Raw genomic sequence first — 14,152 nt, forward strand, 5'->3', positions numbered from 1 at the left:
TCGATGAAGGCGCAGTAGGCCGTAGTACTGCAGTATTTGAAGTATTCGTACCTTGTCCTTCTCGATGAAGGCGCAGTAGGCCGTAGTACTGCTGTATTTGGAGTATTCGTACCTTGTCCTTCTCGATGAAGGCGCAGTAGGCCGTAGTACTGCAGTATTTGGAGTATTCGTACCTTGTCCTTCTCGATGAAGGCGCAGTAGGCCGTAGTACTGCAGTATTTGGAGTATTCGTACCTTGTCCTCCTCGATGAAGGCGCAGTAGGCCGTAATACTGCAGTATTTGGAGTATTCGTACCTTGTCCTTCTCGAAGGCGCAGTAGGCCGTAGTACTGCAGTATTTGGAGTATTCGTACCTTGTCCTTCTCGATGAAGGCGCAGTAGGCCGTAGTACTGCAGTATTTGGAGTATTCGTACCTTGTCCTTCTCGATGAAGGCGCAGTAGGCCGTAGTACTGCTGTATTTGGAGTATTCGTACCTTGTCCTTCTCGATGAAGGCGCAGTAGTACTGCAGTATTTGGAGTATTCGTACCTTGTCCTTCTCGATGAAGGCGCAGTAGGCCGTAGTACTGCAGTATTTGGAGTATTCGTACCTTGTCCTTCTCGATGAAGGCGCAGTAGGCCGTAGTACTGCAGTATTTGGAGTATTCGTACCTTGTCCTTCTCGATGAAGGCGCAGTAGGCCGTAGTACTGCAGTATTTGGAGTATTCGTACCTTGTCCTTCTCGATGAAGGCGCAGTAGGCCGTCCTCTCGATCTCCACAGGTTGTCCTTGTCGATCATAAAGAGCTAAAACGAAGTGAAAGAAGTTGGATTTTCTCAGGTTCGACGGCGGCTGTTTCTCGAAGTGAGCTCTGGCCAAAGCGACGCCGCTGGAACATAAATAAAATATAAAAGTATTAACAGCTTTGACTCAATGTGATGCCGCTTAAATACAAACAAATAAAAATGACAAAAACAAAACGAAACATGTAGAACACAAACAAACAACACTAAGGCCACAAAATCAGAGGCCACTAAAGATCCATAAAATAACAGAATGTGATCCTTAAGTAACAGAATGTGATCCTTAAAACGACAGAATGTGATCCTTAAGTAACAGAATGTGATCCTTAAAATAACAGAATGTGATCCTTAAAACGACAGAATGTGATCCTTAAAACGACAGAATGTGATCCTTAAAACGACAGAATGTGATCCTTAAAATGACAGAATGTGATCCTTAAAATGACAGAATGTGATCCTTAAAATGACAGAATGTGATCCTTAAAATGACAGAATGTGATCCTTAAAATAACAGAATGTGATCCTTAAAATGACAGAATGTGATCCTTAAATAACAGAATGTGATCCTTAAAATGACAGAATGTGATCCTTAAAACGACAGAATGTGATCCTTAAAATAACAGAATGTGATCCTTAAAATGACAGAATGTGATCCATAAAATAACAGAATGTGATCCTTAAAATGACAGAATGTGATCCATAAAATAACAGAATGTGATCCATAAAATGACAGAATGTGATCCATAAAATAACAGAATGTGATCCTTAAAATGACAGAATGTGATCCTTAAATAACAGAATGTGATCCTTAAATAACAGAATGTGATCCTTAAAATGACAGAATGTGATCCTTAAATAACAGAATGTGATCCTTAAAATGACAGAATGTGATCCATAAAATAACAGAATGTGATCCTTAAAATGACAGAATGTGATCCTTAAAATAACAGAATGTGACCCTTAAAATAACAGAATGTGATCCATAAAATGACAGAATGTGATCCTTAAAATGACAGAATGTGATCCTTAAATAACAGAATGTGATCCTTAAAATGACAGAATGTGATCCTTAAAATGACAGAATGTGATCCTTAAAATGACAGAATGTGATCCTTAAAATGACAGAATGTGATCCTTAAAATGACAGAATGTGATCCATAAAATAACAGAATGTGATCCTTAAAATGACAGAATGTGATCCATAAAATAACAGAATGTGATCCTTAAAATGACAGAATGTGATCCTTAAAATGACAGAATGTGATCCTTAAATAACAGAATGTGATCCTTAAAATGACAGAATGTGATCCTTAAAATGACAGAATGTGATCCTTAAAATGACAGAATGTGATCCTTAAAATGACAGAATGTGATCCTTAAAATAACAGAATGTGATCCTTAAAATGACAGAATGTGATCCTTAAATAACAGAATGTGATCCTTAAAATGACAGAATGTGATCCTTAAAATGACAGAATGTGATCCTTAAAATGACAGAATGTGACCCTTAAAATAACAGAATGTGATCCTTAAAATGACAGAATGTGATCCTTAAAATAACAGAATGTGATCCTTAAAATGACAGAATGTGATCCATAAAATAACAGAATGTGATCCTTAAAATGACAGAATGTGATCCTTAAAATAACAGAATGTGACCCTTAAAATAACAGAATGTGATCCATAAAATGACAGAATGTGATCCATAAAATGACAGAATGTGATCCTTAAAATAACAGAATGTGATCCTTAAAATGACAGAATGTGATCCTTAAAATGACAGAATGTGATCCTTAAAATGACAGAATGTGATCCTTAAAACGACAGAATGTGATCCTTAAAATAACAGAATGTGATCCTTAAAATGACAGAATGTGATCCATAAAATAACAGAATGTGATCCTTAAAATGACAGAATGTGATCCTTAAAATAACAGAATGTGACCCTTAAAATAACAGAATGTGATCCATAAAATGACAGAATGTGATCCTTAAAATGACAGAATGTGATCCTTAAATAACAGAATGTGATCCTTAAAATGACAGAATGTGATCCTTAAAATGACAGAATGTGATCCTTAAAATGACAGAATGTGATCCTTAAAATGACAGAATGTGATCCTTAAATAACAGAATGTGATCCTTAAAATGACAGAATGTGATCCTTAAAATGACAGAATGTGATCCTTAAAATGACAGAATGTGATCCTTAAAATGACAGAATGTGATCCTTAAATAACAGAATGTGATCCTTAAAATGACAGAATGTGATCCTTAAAATGACAGAATGTGATCCTTAAAATGACAGAATGTGATCCTTAAAATGACAGAATGTGATCCTTAAAATAACAGAATGTGATCCTTAAAATGACAGAATGTGATCCTTAAAATGACAGAATGTGATCCTTAAAATGACAGAATGTGATCCTTAAAATGACAGAATGTGATCCTTAAATAACAGAATGTGATCCTTAAAATGACAGAATGTGATCCTTAAAATGACAGAATGTGATCCTTAAAATAACAGAATGTGATCCTTAAAATAACAGAATATGATCCTTAAAATGACAGAATGTGATCCTTAAATAACAGAATGTGATCCTTAAAATGACAGAATGTGATCCTTAAAATGACAGAATGTGATCCATAAAATAACAGAATGTGATCCTGAAAATAACAGAATGTGATCCTTAAAATGACAGAATGTGATCCTTAAAATGACAGAATGTGATCCTTAAATAACAGAATGTGATCCTTAAAATGACAGAATGTGATCCTTAAATAACAGAATGTGATCCTTAAAATGACAGAATGTGATCCTTAAAATGACAGAATGTGATCCTTAAAATAACAGAATGTGATCCTTAAATAACAGAATGTGATCCTTAAAATGACAGAATGTGATCCTTAAAATAACAGAATGTGATCCTTAAAATGACAGAATGTGATCCTTAAAATAACAGAATGTGATCCTTAAAATGACAGAATGTGATCCTTAAAATAACAGAATGTGATCCTTAAAATGACAGAATGTGATCCTTAAAATGACAGAATGTGATCCTTAAAATGACAGAATGTGATCCTTAAAATGACAGAATGTGATCCTTAAAATAACAGAATGTGATCCTTAAAATGACAGAATGTGATCCTTAAAATGACAGAATGTGATCCTTAAAATGACAGAATGTGATCCTTAAAATGACAGAATGTGATCCTTAAAATGACAGAATGTGATCCTTAAAATGACAGAATGTGATCCTTAAAATGACAGAATGTGATCCTTAAATAACAGAATGTGATCCTTAAAATAACAGAATGTGATCCTTAAAATAACAGAATGTGATCCTTAAAATGACAGAATGTGATCCTTAAAATGACAGAATGTGATCCTTAAAATAACAGAATGTGATCCTTAAAATGACAGAATGTGATCCTTAAAATGACAGAATGTGATCCTTAAAATGACAGAATGTGATCCTTAAAACGACAGAATGTGATCCTTAAAACGACAGAATGTGATCCATAAAATGACAGAATGTGATCCTTAAAATAACAGAATGTGATCCTTAAAATAACAGAATGTGATCCTTAAAATGACAGAATGTGATCCTTAAAATGACAGAATGTGATCCTTAAAATAACAGAATGTGATCCTTAAAATAACAGAATGTGATCCTTAAAACGACAGAATGTGATCCTTAAAACGACAGAATGTGATCCTTAAAACGACAGAATGTGATCTTTAAAATGACAGAATGTGATGCTTAAAATGACAGAATGTGATCCTTAAAACGACAGAATGTGATCTTTAAAATGACAGAATGTGATGCTTAAAATGACAGAATGTGATCCTTAAAATGACAGAATCTTTTGTGTGAAACACTCATGATGAAGAGTCTCGTTCCTGTTCCAGACAATCCTCTGGGAGAGAATATTCAGGTTAAAAGTGAATATTTAGTTAAAAGTGAATATTTAGGTTAGAAGTATTAAAGTATTAGTCCCAGGTTTATTTCCTCTGGTTTTTGTGCCGCCTTCGTTTCATTAAAGCAGGACCGCGTTTCCCATGATCCTCTGGGAGCGAGTCTTCAGAGCTTTATTGTCCTTCGCTGATGAACAGAGTCCATTTAAACCTGACTTCCTCCGTCTGCACTCACACGGGTCTGAACCCGGCTCCAGGAAACACGGGTCTGAACCCGGCTCCAGGAAACACGGGTCTGAACCCGGCTCCGGGAAACACGGGTCTGAACCCGGCTCCGGGAAACACGGGTCTGAACCCGGCTCCAGGAAACCCGGCTCCGGGAAACACGGGTCTGAACCCGGCTCCGGGAAACACGGGTCTGAACCTGGCTCCGGTCTGAACCCGGCTCCGGTCTGAACCGGAGACACGGGTTTCTCATTGACCCGGATAATCGTTAACATGTTTATTAATAAGGATCTGGAACGACTTCAGGAGAAATGGACAGTTCATGTTTTTAACCCGATTCAAATGTCTGGATTAAAACCTGGTTTTATTTGTTGGATTTTAAAGGAAATATTTCGGGGCATTTTTTGGACAAACTTCAGGGAAACGTCGGAAGCGTTTGGATCTTTCCTGGATTTAAAAAAACCTTTATCAGTAAATTACGACAAATGTTTTTTATGTCAATTATTGATTTGAATTTTTGCTGCTTTTTCAAAAGTCAACTTTATAAAATATATTTTCAGAGAAACACATAGAAGTTGAGTTTCTGCAGGAGGTACATTTTTAAATTTTACATAAATTTCGTCCTTAACTTTAAAAACGGTTCATTTTGAAAATCGTATTTTTAAAAGTTTATTTTCTTCAGTCATTATGAACATTAGAACATGTGAAATATTAGGCAATAACAACATATGTAATTATTTTATTTTGCACTAAACTCATAAATACAAATAAGTATAAATGTATATAAATATTGAAGAAGTATAAATTCAGGATGAACAAACTTCAAGACAAAACATCGTCAGAGAAACTTTAAAAACCTTTTGTGATTTTGGAGAAAATAAATTTGATGTTTATTTATTTATTGGTTTGTCTGAGACGGCGCCGTCTTTATCTCGAAACACTTTTGTGAATATATTATTTAAATGAATTATTATTTGAACAGTGATAATCTAGTTATATATAATTTATTTATATAGCATCGTATAAATGTGTGTAAATAATATTGTGTAAATAAGTGTAATAAGTGTCGATAATACAGGACTCATTAATCCTCTTTAGTCTTTATAAAATATAAATATGACAGTGAATAATGTAATACATATTATACATGTTTAGTTTATTCATACACTTTGGTTCAAATGTTCAGGAGCGACGGTTTCCTTTGTTTCTGTTGTAGATTCTCATTTATAAATGAACTCATAATGATTCTTCTTTTTCTTTGGACTTTTCCTCAGAGAAAATCACACGATGGAAATAAAAAAAAGCCGAGACATAAACCGGAGACTTTTCCTCCACATGAAGGAACATGTTTTAAGCGTTTACTCTGAACATGTATAACAATATTTATGTTTATGTTTGTTTGTTTGTGTTAAAGCTCGAAGATAAAACAGGAGAAAGAAATCCTCACCGCGACGGCGTCAGCGCTCAGACTTTAGACATGTTTAAATAAATATGTTAAATATTATATGACGTTTGAAATGTTCTTCTATTTTATTTATTATTTTTATATATTTTCTATTTAGTTTTAAGTGGGACAATGTACATGAATGAACATTAAGACAATGTAAATGTACCCGAGTTTTCATCGGTCGTTTCTTATCGAGGCCAAATCAGAGCTTGTTTTTAATGTTGAAATTAATGTGTCATGATTTTTAAAATCATTATTATTATTTTATTTGTTTTAATAAATAAATATGTCCAACACGAGGGAAACAGTTGAAGTTAGGCTTAACTTAAAAATAAACACATTATAAAATAGAGTTACTCATAGGTTTATAATTATATGTGTGTTATATGTTGTGATATTAAATGTTCTTATAAATATATCTTCCTCTTCTTCTTGTATATTTATACATATTGAAAGTACCTCTGCGCGGCCGTGCTGGCGTCCAACACTCAGATATTACTTTATATTTGTATAAATATATATGTGTGTAATCTTGGTCCTATATATATGCATATACATATATATACTGTATACATATATATATTTAAAGTACCTCTGCGCGGCCGTGCTGGCGTCCAACACTCAGGTTTTAGTTAATATTTGTATAAATATGTATGTGTGTGTAATCTTGGTCCTATATTTATATGCATATACATATATATATACTGTATATATATACATATTTAAAGTTACCTCTGCGCGGCCGTGCTGGCGTCCAACACTCCGATATTAGTTAATATTTGTATAAATATGTGTGTGTGTGTAATCTTGGTCCTATATATATGCATATACATATATATACTATATATATATACATATATATATATATATAATAGTTACCTCTGCGCGGCCGTGCTGGCGTCCAACACTCCGCTGGAGCTCATCCAGGACCGGACGCTGAGCGGCTCCTCTTTGAGTCCGACCCCGCGGGACACGGGCTCCGGCACCGAGAACATGCTCCGATATTATCAAATATAATTCAATATCAGCTCCGAGAAAAATATCAACGTCACCGACAAAAAAGAGAAACAGGCGAGAAAAAACCTCAGACACAAGACTTTATCATCTCAAAAATTAAAAAGGAAAAGATGAAAAAGTTTGTGGAAAAAGCAAAAGTCCAGAGAGAAAAAAACAACAAAAACGTTGTTTAGAAAAAAAACAAACTTAAAAAATGTTCAAGTCTGAAAATGAAACAAAACAAAAACAGCAAAAGCAGAAAAACTCAGGGGAAAAAACGGAAAAAAAAATCTACTCAAATGTCGGAGGGAAAAGAAAGAAACTCCGGAGGAAAAAGTCTGACGATTTAAACCGAAGAAAAAAGACAAAACCAGGAGGAAAACAGACACTTTTACCTCGAGTTTATTTATCAAGATTCACTGTTTCTAAATCGTCTTGTTTTGGGTAAAACAAGTTTAAAAAGAGAAAAAATGAAGAAAAGACTGAATTTAAATAGATCTACAAGAAAACGTTTGTGGTGAACGATTTTCTCTGAAACGAGACTCGAGCAAAGAAAGAAAGAAAATAACATAAAAATAAAACAAAACCAGAAAAGAGGAGATCAGGAAAAGAGAAGAATAAAAAGATGAACGGACTTTGACTCGTCTCTCGGGAAAAACTTCCGTCGAGAAAAAAAATCAAGGAGAAAAGAAGCAAAAATATGGAAAAATATGAAGACTTTGAAATAAAGTCAGTTAATGTTTGAGAGAAAGAATCGGGTCCGAGGCTGGTCCCAGAAGATCGAGTCCTCTGAGGCTCCGGACCAAACGACGGAAACGAAAAACCTTTCAAACGTTCAACACGAAAAGGGATGAAAAAGAGAAGAACGGGCGGCGATTTCCCCAAAGACGGAGCCGTGTCCCGGAGCCGAGTCCTGGAGCCGTGTCCCGGAGCCGAGTCCCGGAGCCGAGTCCCGGAGCCGAGTCCCGGAGCCGTGTCCCGGACCCCAGAGTCTCAGCCCAGTCCAGTCGTCGCTCGTGGGGAGTTTTCCCCTGGAGTTTCAGCCCAGTCCAGTCGTCGCTCACGGGGAATTTTCCCCTGGAGTTTCAGCCCGGTCCAGTCGTCGCTCGTGGGGAGTTTTCCCCTGGAGTCTCAGCCCGGTCCAGTCGTCGCTCGTGGGGAGTTTTCCCCTGGAGTCTCAGCCCAGTCCAGTCGTCGCTCGCGGGGAGTTTTCCCCTGGAGTTTCAGCCCGGTCCAGTCGTCGCTCGCGGGGAGTTTTCCCCTGAAATTTTAAGCCCGGTCCAGTCGTCGGCCGTGGAGAGTTTTCCCCTGGAGTTTGAGTCTCGGTCCAGTCGTCGTTTCCCGGCGGGAGAGTCTCAGCTCCTCTTTGGTCTGGGTTTAGTCCCCATTGGATCCTGGACTCGCGGCGGGACCAAACCTCAAGGGTCGGCGCCGTGTGATGTCATCGATGAGGTCGTCAAGGGGAGGGGCTTATGGAGGAAAAGGGGCGGGGTTTAAATGAGGAACTTTAAAATGAAAGTGTACTCGGAAAATGATGACTTTAGTTTGAAAGAAACAAAACCAGGACTAAACCACTGCGACGGGGGAGGGAAGGAGGGGGGAGGGAGAGGAGGAGGAGGGAGAGAAGGAGGAGGGAGAGAAGGAGGAGGGAGAGGAGGGAGAGGAGGAGGAGGGAGAGAAGGAGGAGGGAGAGGAGGAGGAGGGAGAGGGGGGAGGAGGGAGAGGAGGAGGGAGAGGAGGAGGAGGGAGAGAAGGAAAGGGTGAGGAGGGGGGGAGAGGGTGAGGAGGGGGAAAGAGAGGGGAGGGTGGAGATATGATGCAGAGAGGATGAGAGAGTGAAAGTGAAAGAGGAGAGAAGGGAAGGACATAAGATCACAGAAGAACAAAGGGCCAATCAGAGCAGAGAGAGGGAGTGGGGGACAGGGAGAGAGTTAGAAAGGGGGGAGTGAAAGAGGGGGCGGTGATTGGGGGTGTGGGGGGGGAGAGTTTGTTCACAAATAAAACTGTTCAACAATGAGCCTCAAACAAACTGTAGATCGATAAATCCGCCCCCCCCCTCTCCCCTTCTCTCTCCCCTCTCCCCTTCTCTCTCCATTCCTGTGTAAAAGTCCTGTCACTGCTGGCGTCATAGCCAAGGGGTTCCCCGGGGATTCCCTTCTGTCCAACAGAGAAACAGCGCCCTCTGCAGGCGGAGCTCAGAACATTCACTGATGAATAAACCAAAGTCACTCCCTCGAGTAAATGAACTGACCTCAGCAGGAATATTTACAGTGTTATGTTCAGTAAATTCTTCACTCTTTATCCGGGGTGCGGCGGCAGCTGTGAGACGCCTCCTCCAGCTGTGAGACGCCTCCTCCAGCTCTGAGACGCCTCCTCCAGCTCTGAGACGCCTCCTCCAGCTCTGAGACGCCTCCTCCAGCTCTGAGACGTCTCCTCCAGCTCTGAGACGTCTCCTCCAGCTCTGAGACGCCTCCTCCAGCTCTGAGACGTCTCCTCCAGCTCTGAGACGTCTCCTCCAGCTCTGAGACGCCTCCTCCAGCTCTGAGACGCCTCCTCCAGCTCTGAGACGTCTCCTCCAGCTCTGAGACGTCTCCTCCAGCTCTGAGACGCCTCCTCCAGCTCTGAGACGCCTCCTCCAGCTCTGAGACGCCTCCTCCAGCTCTGAGACGTCTCCTCCAGCTCTGAGACGCCTCCTCCAGCTCTGAGACGCCTCCTCCAGCTCTGAGACGTCTCCTCCAGCTGTGAGACGCCTCCTCCAGCTCTGAGACGTCTCCTCCAGCTCTGAGACGCCTCCTCCAGCTCTGAGACGCCTCCTCCAGCTCTGAGACGCCTCCTCCGGCTCTGAGACGTCTCCTCCAGCTCTGAGACGTCTCCTCCAGCTGTGAGACGTCTCCTCCAGCTCTGAGACGCCTCCTCCAGCTCTGAGACGCCTCCTCCAGCTGTGAGACGTCTCCTCCAGCTCTGAGACGTCTCCTCCAGCTGTGAGACGTCTCCTCCGGCTCTGAGACGCCTCCTCCAGCTCTGAGACGCCTCCTCCAGCTGCAGAATGACCCTGAGGCGACATGTCAAGCGTCTCCTGGGTCTGGGCCTCCTCCCAGGTTCTGTTCATGTTCTAGACTTGTTTCCCCTGATCATTATTTAACAGTGACTGGATCCACATTATTAACTCTGTGCATAACTTCCCATCATTAAAACGCCGCCCAAGAAGTGACTTCCAGTTTTGATCCAGCGCGTCAAAATAAAAGCACAAAGCTTGTCTCATTGATCCAGTAATTGCAACATTACAAGAATATAATTAAAGACACACATTTAAGTGTTTCGTCTGTTAGTTGAACTAATGAATAAGGGGGTGCTTTTATTTTGGTGCATGATTGAAACAGGAAATCACTTCTTGGGCGGCGTTATTTTAATTTAAAGTTATGCAGTAAATTCTTATTCTCCTGACCAACATCGCACCAATGGTTTTGAATATTGTCTCCTCTCTTGGACGCCTTTATTTAGAAAAAATGACACGTTAGTTCATATGAGCTGGAAGACACGGCAAACTAAGACTAGAAACCTGCATAAAGACTGTGAACAAAGTGGCGCCTCAGTTTAAACTATAGGCTCTTTAGAAGGAGGGGACGTCACAAGAACACAAACTGTAGGACACGCCCAAACAGGTACCAGGCACCTCAGCGGCTCCTTTAGATGTCAAGGAGCATCGGTTCTACTCCGAGCTCCTCACCCTCACCCATCTTGTGAAGGAAACTCATTTCAGTCGCCTGTATCCACAATCTCGTCCTTCTCACCCTCCATCTTCAACAGTCCGATACAGCGACCGCATTACTGACCCGTCTATCGCTCTCACCCTCCTCCTTCAACAGTCCGATACAGCGACTGCATCACTGACCCGTCTATCGATCTCACCCTCCATCTTCAACAGTCCGATACAGCGACCGCATCACTGACCCGTCTATCGATCTCACCCTTCTTCAACAGTCCGATACAGCGACTGCATTACTGACCCGTCTATCGATCTCACCCTCCTTCTTCAACAGTCCGATACAGCGACTGCATTACTGACCCGTCTATCGATCTCACCCTCCTCCTTCAACAGTCCGATACAGCGACCGCATCACTGACCCATCTATCGCTCTCACCCTCCTTCTTCAACAGTCCGATACAGCAACTGCATTACTGACCCGTCTATCGATCTCACCCTCCATCTTCAACAGTCCGATACAGCGACTGCATTACTGACCCGTCTATCGATCTCACCCTCCTTCTTCAACAGTCCGATACAGCAACTGCATTACTGACCCGTCTATCGATCTCACCCTCCTTCTTCAACAGTCCGATACAGCAACTGCATTACTGACCCGTCTATCGATCTCACCCTCCTTCTTCAACAGTCAGATACAGCGACTGCATTACTGACCCGTCTATCAATCTCACCCTCCTTCTTCAACAGTCCGATACAGCGACTGCATCACTGACCCGTCTATCGATCTCACGCTCCATCTTCAACAGTCCGATACAGCGACTGCATCACTGACCCGTCTATCGATCTCACCCTCCTTCTTCAACAGTCCGATACAGCGACTGCATTACTGACCCGTCTATCGATCTCACGCTCCTTCTTCAACAGTCCGATACAGCGACTGCATTACTGACCCGTCTATCGATCTCACGCTCCTCCTTCAACAGTCCGATACAGCGACTGCATCACTGACCCGTCTATCGATCTCACGCTCCATCTTCAACAGTCCGATACAGCGACTGCATTACTGACCCGTCTATCGATCTCACCCTCCATCTTCAACAGTCCGATACAGCGACTGCATTACTGACCCGTCTATCGATCTCACGCTCCTCCTTCAACAGTCCGATACAGCGACCACTGACCCGTCTATCGATCTCACGCTCCATCTTCAACAGTCCGATACAGCGACTGCATTACTGACCCGTCTATCGATCTCACCCTCCATCTTCAACAGTCCGATACAGCGACCGCATTACCGACCCGTCTATCGATCTCACCCTCCATCTTCAACAGTCCGATACAGCGACTGCATTACTGACCCGTCTATCGATCTCACGCTCCATCTTCAACAGTCCGATACAGCGACTGCATTACTGACCCGTCTATCGATCTCACCCTCCTTCTTCAACAGTCCGATACAGCGACTGCATTACTGACCCGTCTATCGATCTCACGCTCCTCCTTCAACAGTCCGATACAGCGACCGCATTACTGACCCGTCTATCGATCTCACCCTCCTCCTTCAACAGTCCGATACAGCGACCGCATTACTGACCCGTCTATCGATCTCACCCTCCTCCTTCAACAGTCCGATACAGCGACTGCATTACTGACCCGTCTATCGATCTCACCCTCCTCCTTCAACAGTCCGATACAGCGACCGCATCACTGACCCGTCTATCGATCTCACCCTCCTCCTTCAACAGTCCGATACAGCGACCGCATTACTGACCCGTCTATCGATCTCACGCTCCTTCTTCAACAGTCCGATACAGCGACCGCATTACTGACCCGTCTATCGATCTCACCCTCCTTCTTCAACAGTCCGATACAGCGACTGCATCACCGACCCGTCTATCGATCTCACCCTCCTTCTTCAACAGTCCGATACAGCGACTGCATTACTGACCCGTCTATCGATCTCACCCTCCTTCTTCAACAGTCCGATACAGCGACTGCATCACCGACCCGTCTATCGATCTCACCCTCCTTCTTCAACAGTCCGATACAGCGACTGCATTACTGACCCGTCTATCGATCTCACCCTCCTCCTTCAACAGTCCGATACAGCGACTGCATCACCGACCCGTCTATCGATCTCACCCTCCTTCTTCAACAGTCCGATACAGCGACTGCATCACCGACCCGTCTATCGATCTCACCCTCCTTCTTCAACAGTCCGATACAGCGACTGCATCACCGACCCGTCTATCGATCTCACCCTCCTTCTTCAACAGTCCGATACAGCGACTGCATTACTGACCCGTCTATCGATCTCACGCTCCATCTTCAACAGTCCGATACAGCGACTGCATTACTGACCCGTCTATCGATCTCACCCTCCTTCTTCAACAGTCCGATACAGCGACTGCATTACTGACCCGTCTATCGATCTCACGCTCCTCCTTCAACAGTCCGATACAGCGACCGCATTACTGACCCGTCTATCGATCTCACCCTCCTCCTTCAACAGTCCGATACAGCGACCGCATTACTGACCCGTCTATCGATCTCACCCTCCTCCTTCAACAGTCCGATACAGCGACTGCATTACTGACCCGTCTATCGATCTCACCCTCCTCCTTCAACAGTCCGATACAGCGACCGCATCACTGACCCGTCTATCGATCTCACCCTCCTCCTTCAACAGTCCGATACAGCGACTGCATCACCGACCCGTCTATCGATCTCACCCTCCTTCTTCAACAGTCCGATACAGCGACTGCATTACTGACCCGTCTATCGATCTCACCCTCCTCCTTCAACAGTCCGATACAGCGACCGCATCACTGACCCGTCTATCGATCTCACCCTCCTTCTTCAACAGTCCGATACAGCGACTGCATTACTGACCCGTCTATCGATCTCACCCTCCTTCTTCAACAGTCCGATACAGCGACCGCATTACTGCCGACGCTGCACCGACCCGTCCAGTTTGTAAAAGCATCTAAAATGTGACTCTTCGGCCTCGTGACAAATGTTGAAAATCTTTGGAGGGTCCAGACTGGACTCTGGAGCTTTGAGGACGGATTTCGAG

At 42.6% G+C, this 14,152-nt stretch overlaps 1 protein-coding gene across 2 annotated transcripts in view; it reads right to left on the reverse strand.

Moving 5' to 3' along the window:
- The window catches only part of LOC306978221 (transcription factor COE3-like), a 72,724-nt gene extending 65,332 nt beyond the window's left edge, over window positions 1-7,392 (reverse strand). For both annotated transcript variants that reach the window (XM_079576747.1, XM_079576746.1), the window contains exons 1-2: window positions 7,254-7,392; window positions 713-869 (exon numbers count right to left, since the gene is read on the reverse strand). In XM_079576747.1, the coding sequence (XP_079432873.1) occupies window positions 713-869; window positions 7,254-7,369 (273 nt within the window). In that variant the 5' untranslated portion in view covers window positions 7,370-7,392. The remainder of the gene's footprint in view (window positions 1-712; window positions 870-7,253) is intronic.
- Window positions 7,393-14,152: the final 6,760 nt, after the last annotated feature.

Source organism: Gobius niger, assembly GCF_951799975.1.
Source record: "Gobius niger genome assembly, chromosome: 19".
NCBI lineage: Eukaryota > Metazoa > Chordata > Actinopteri > Gobiiformes > Gobiidae > Gobius > Gobius niger.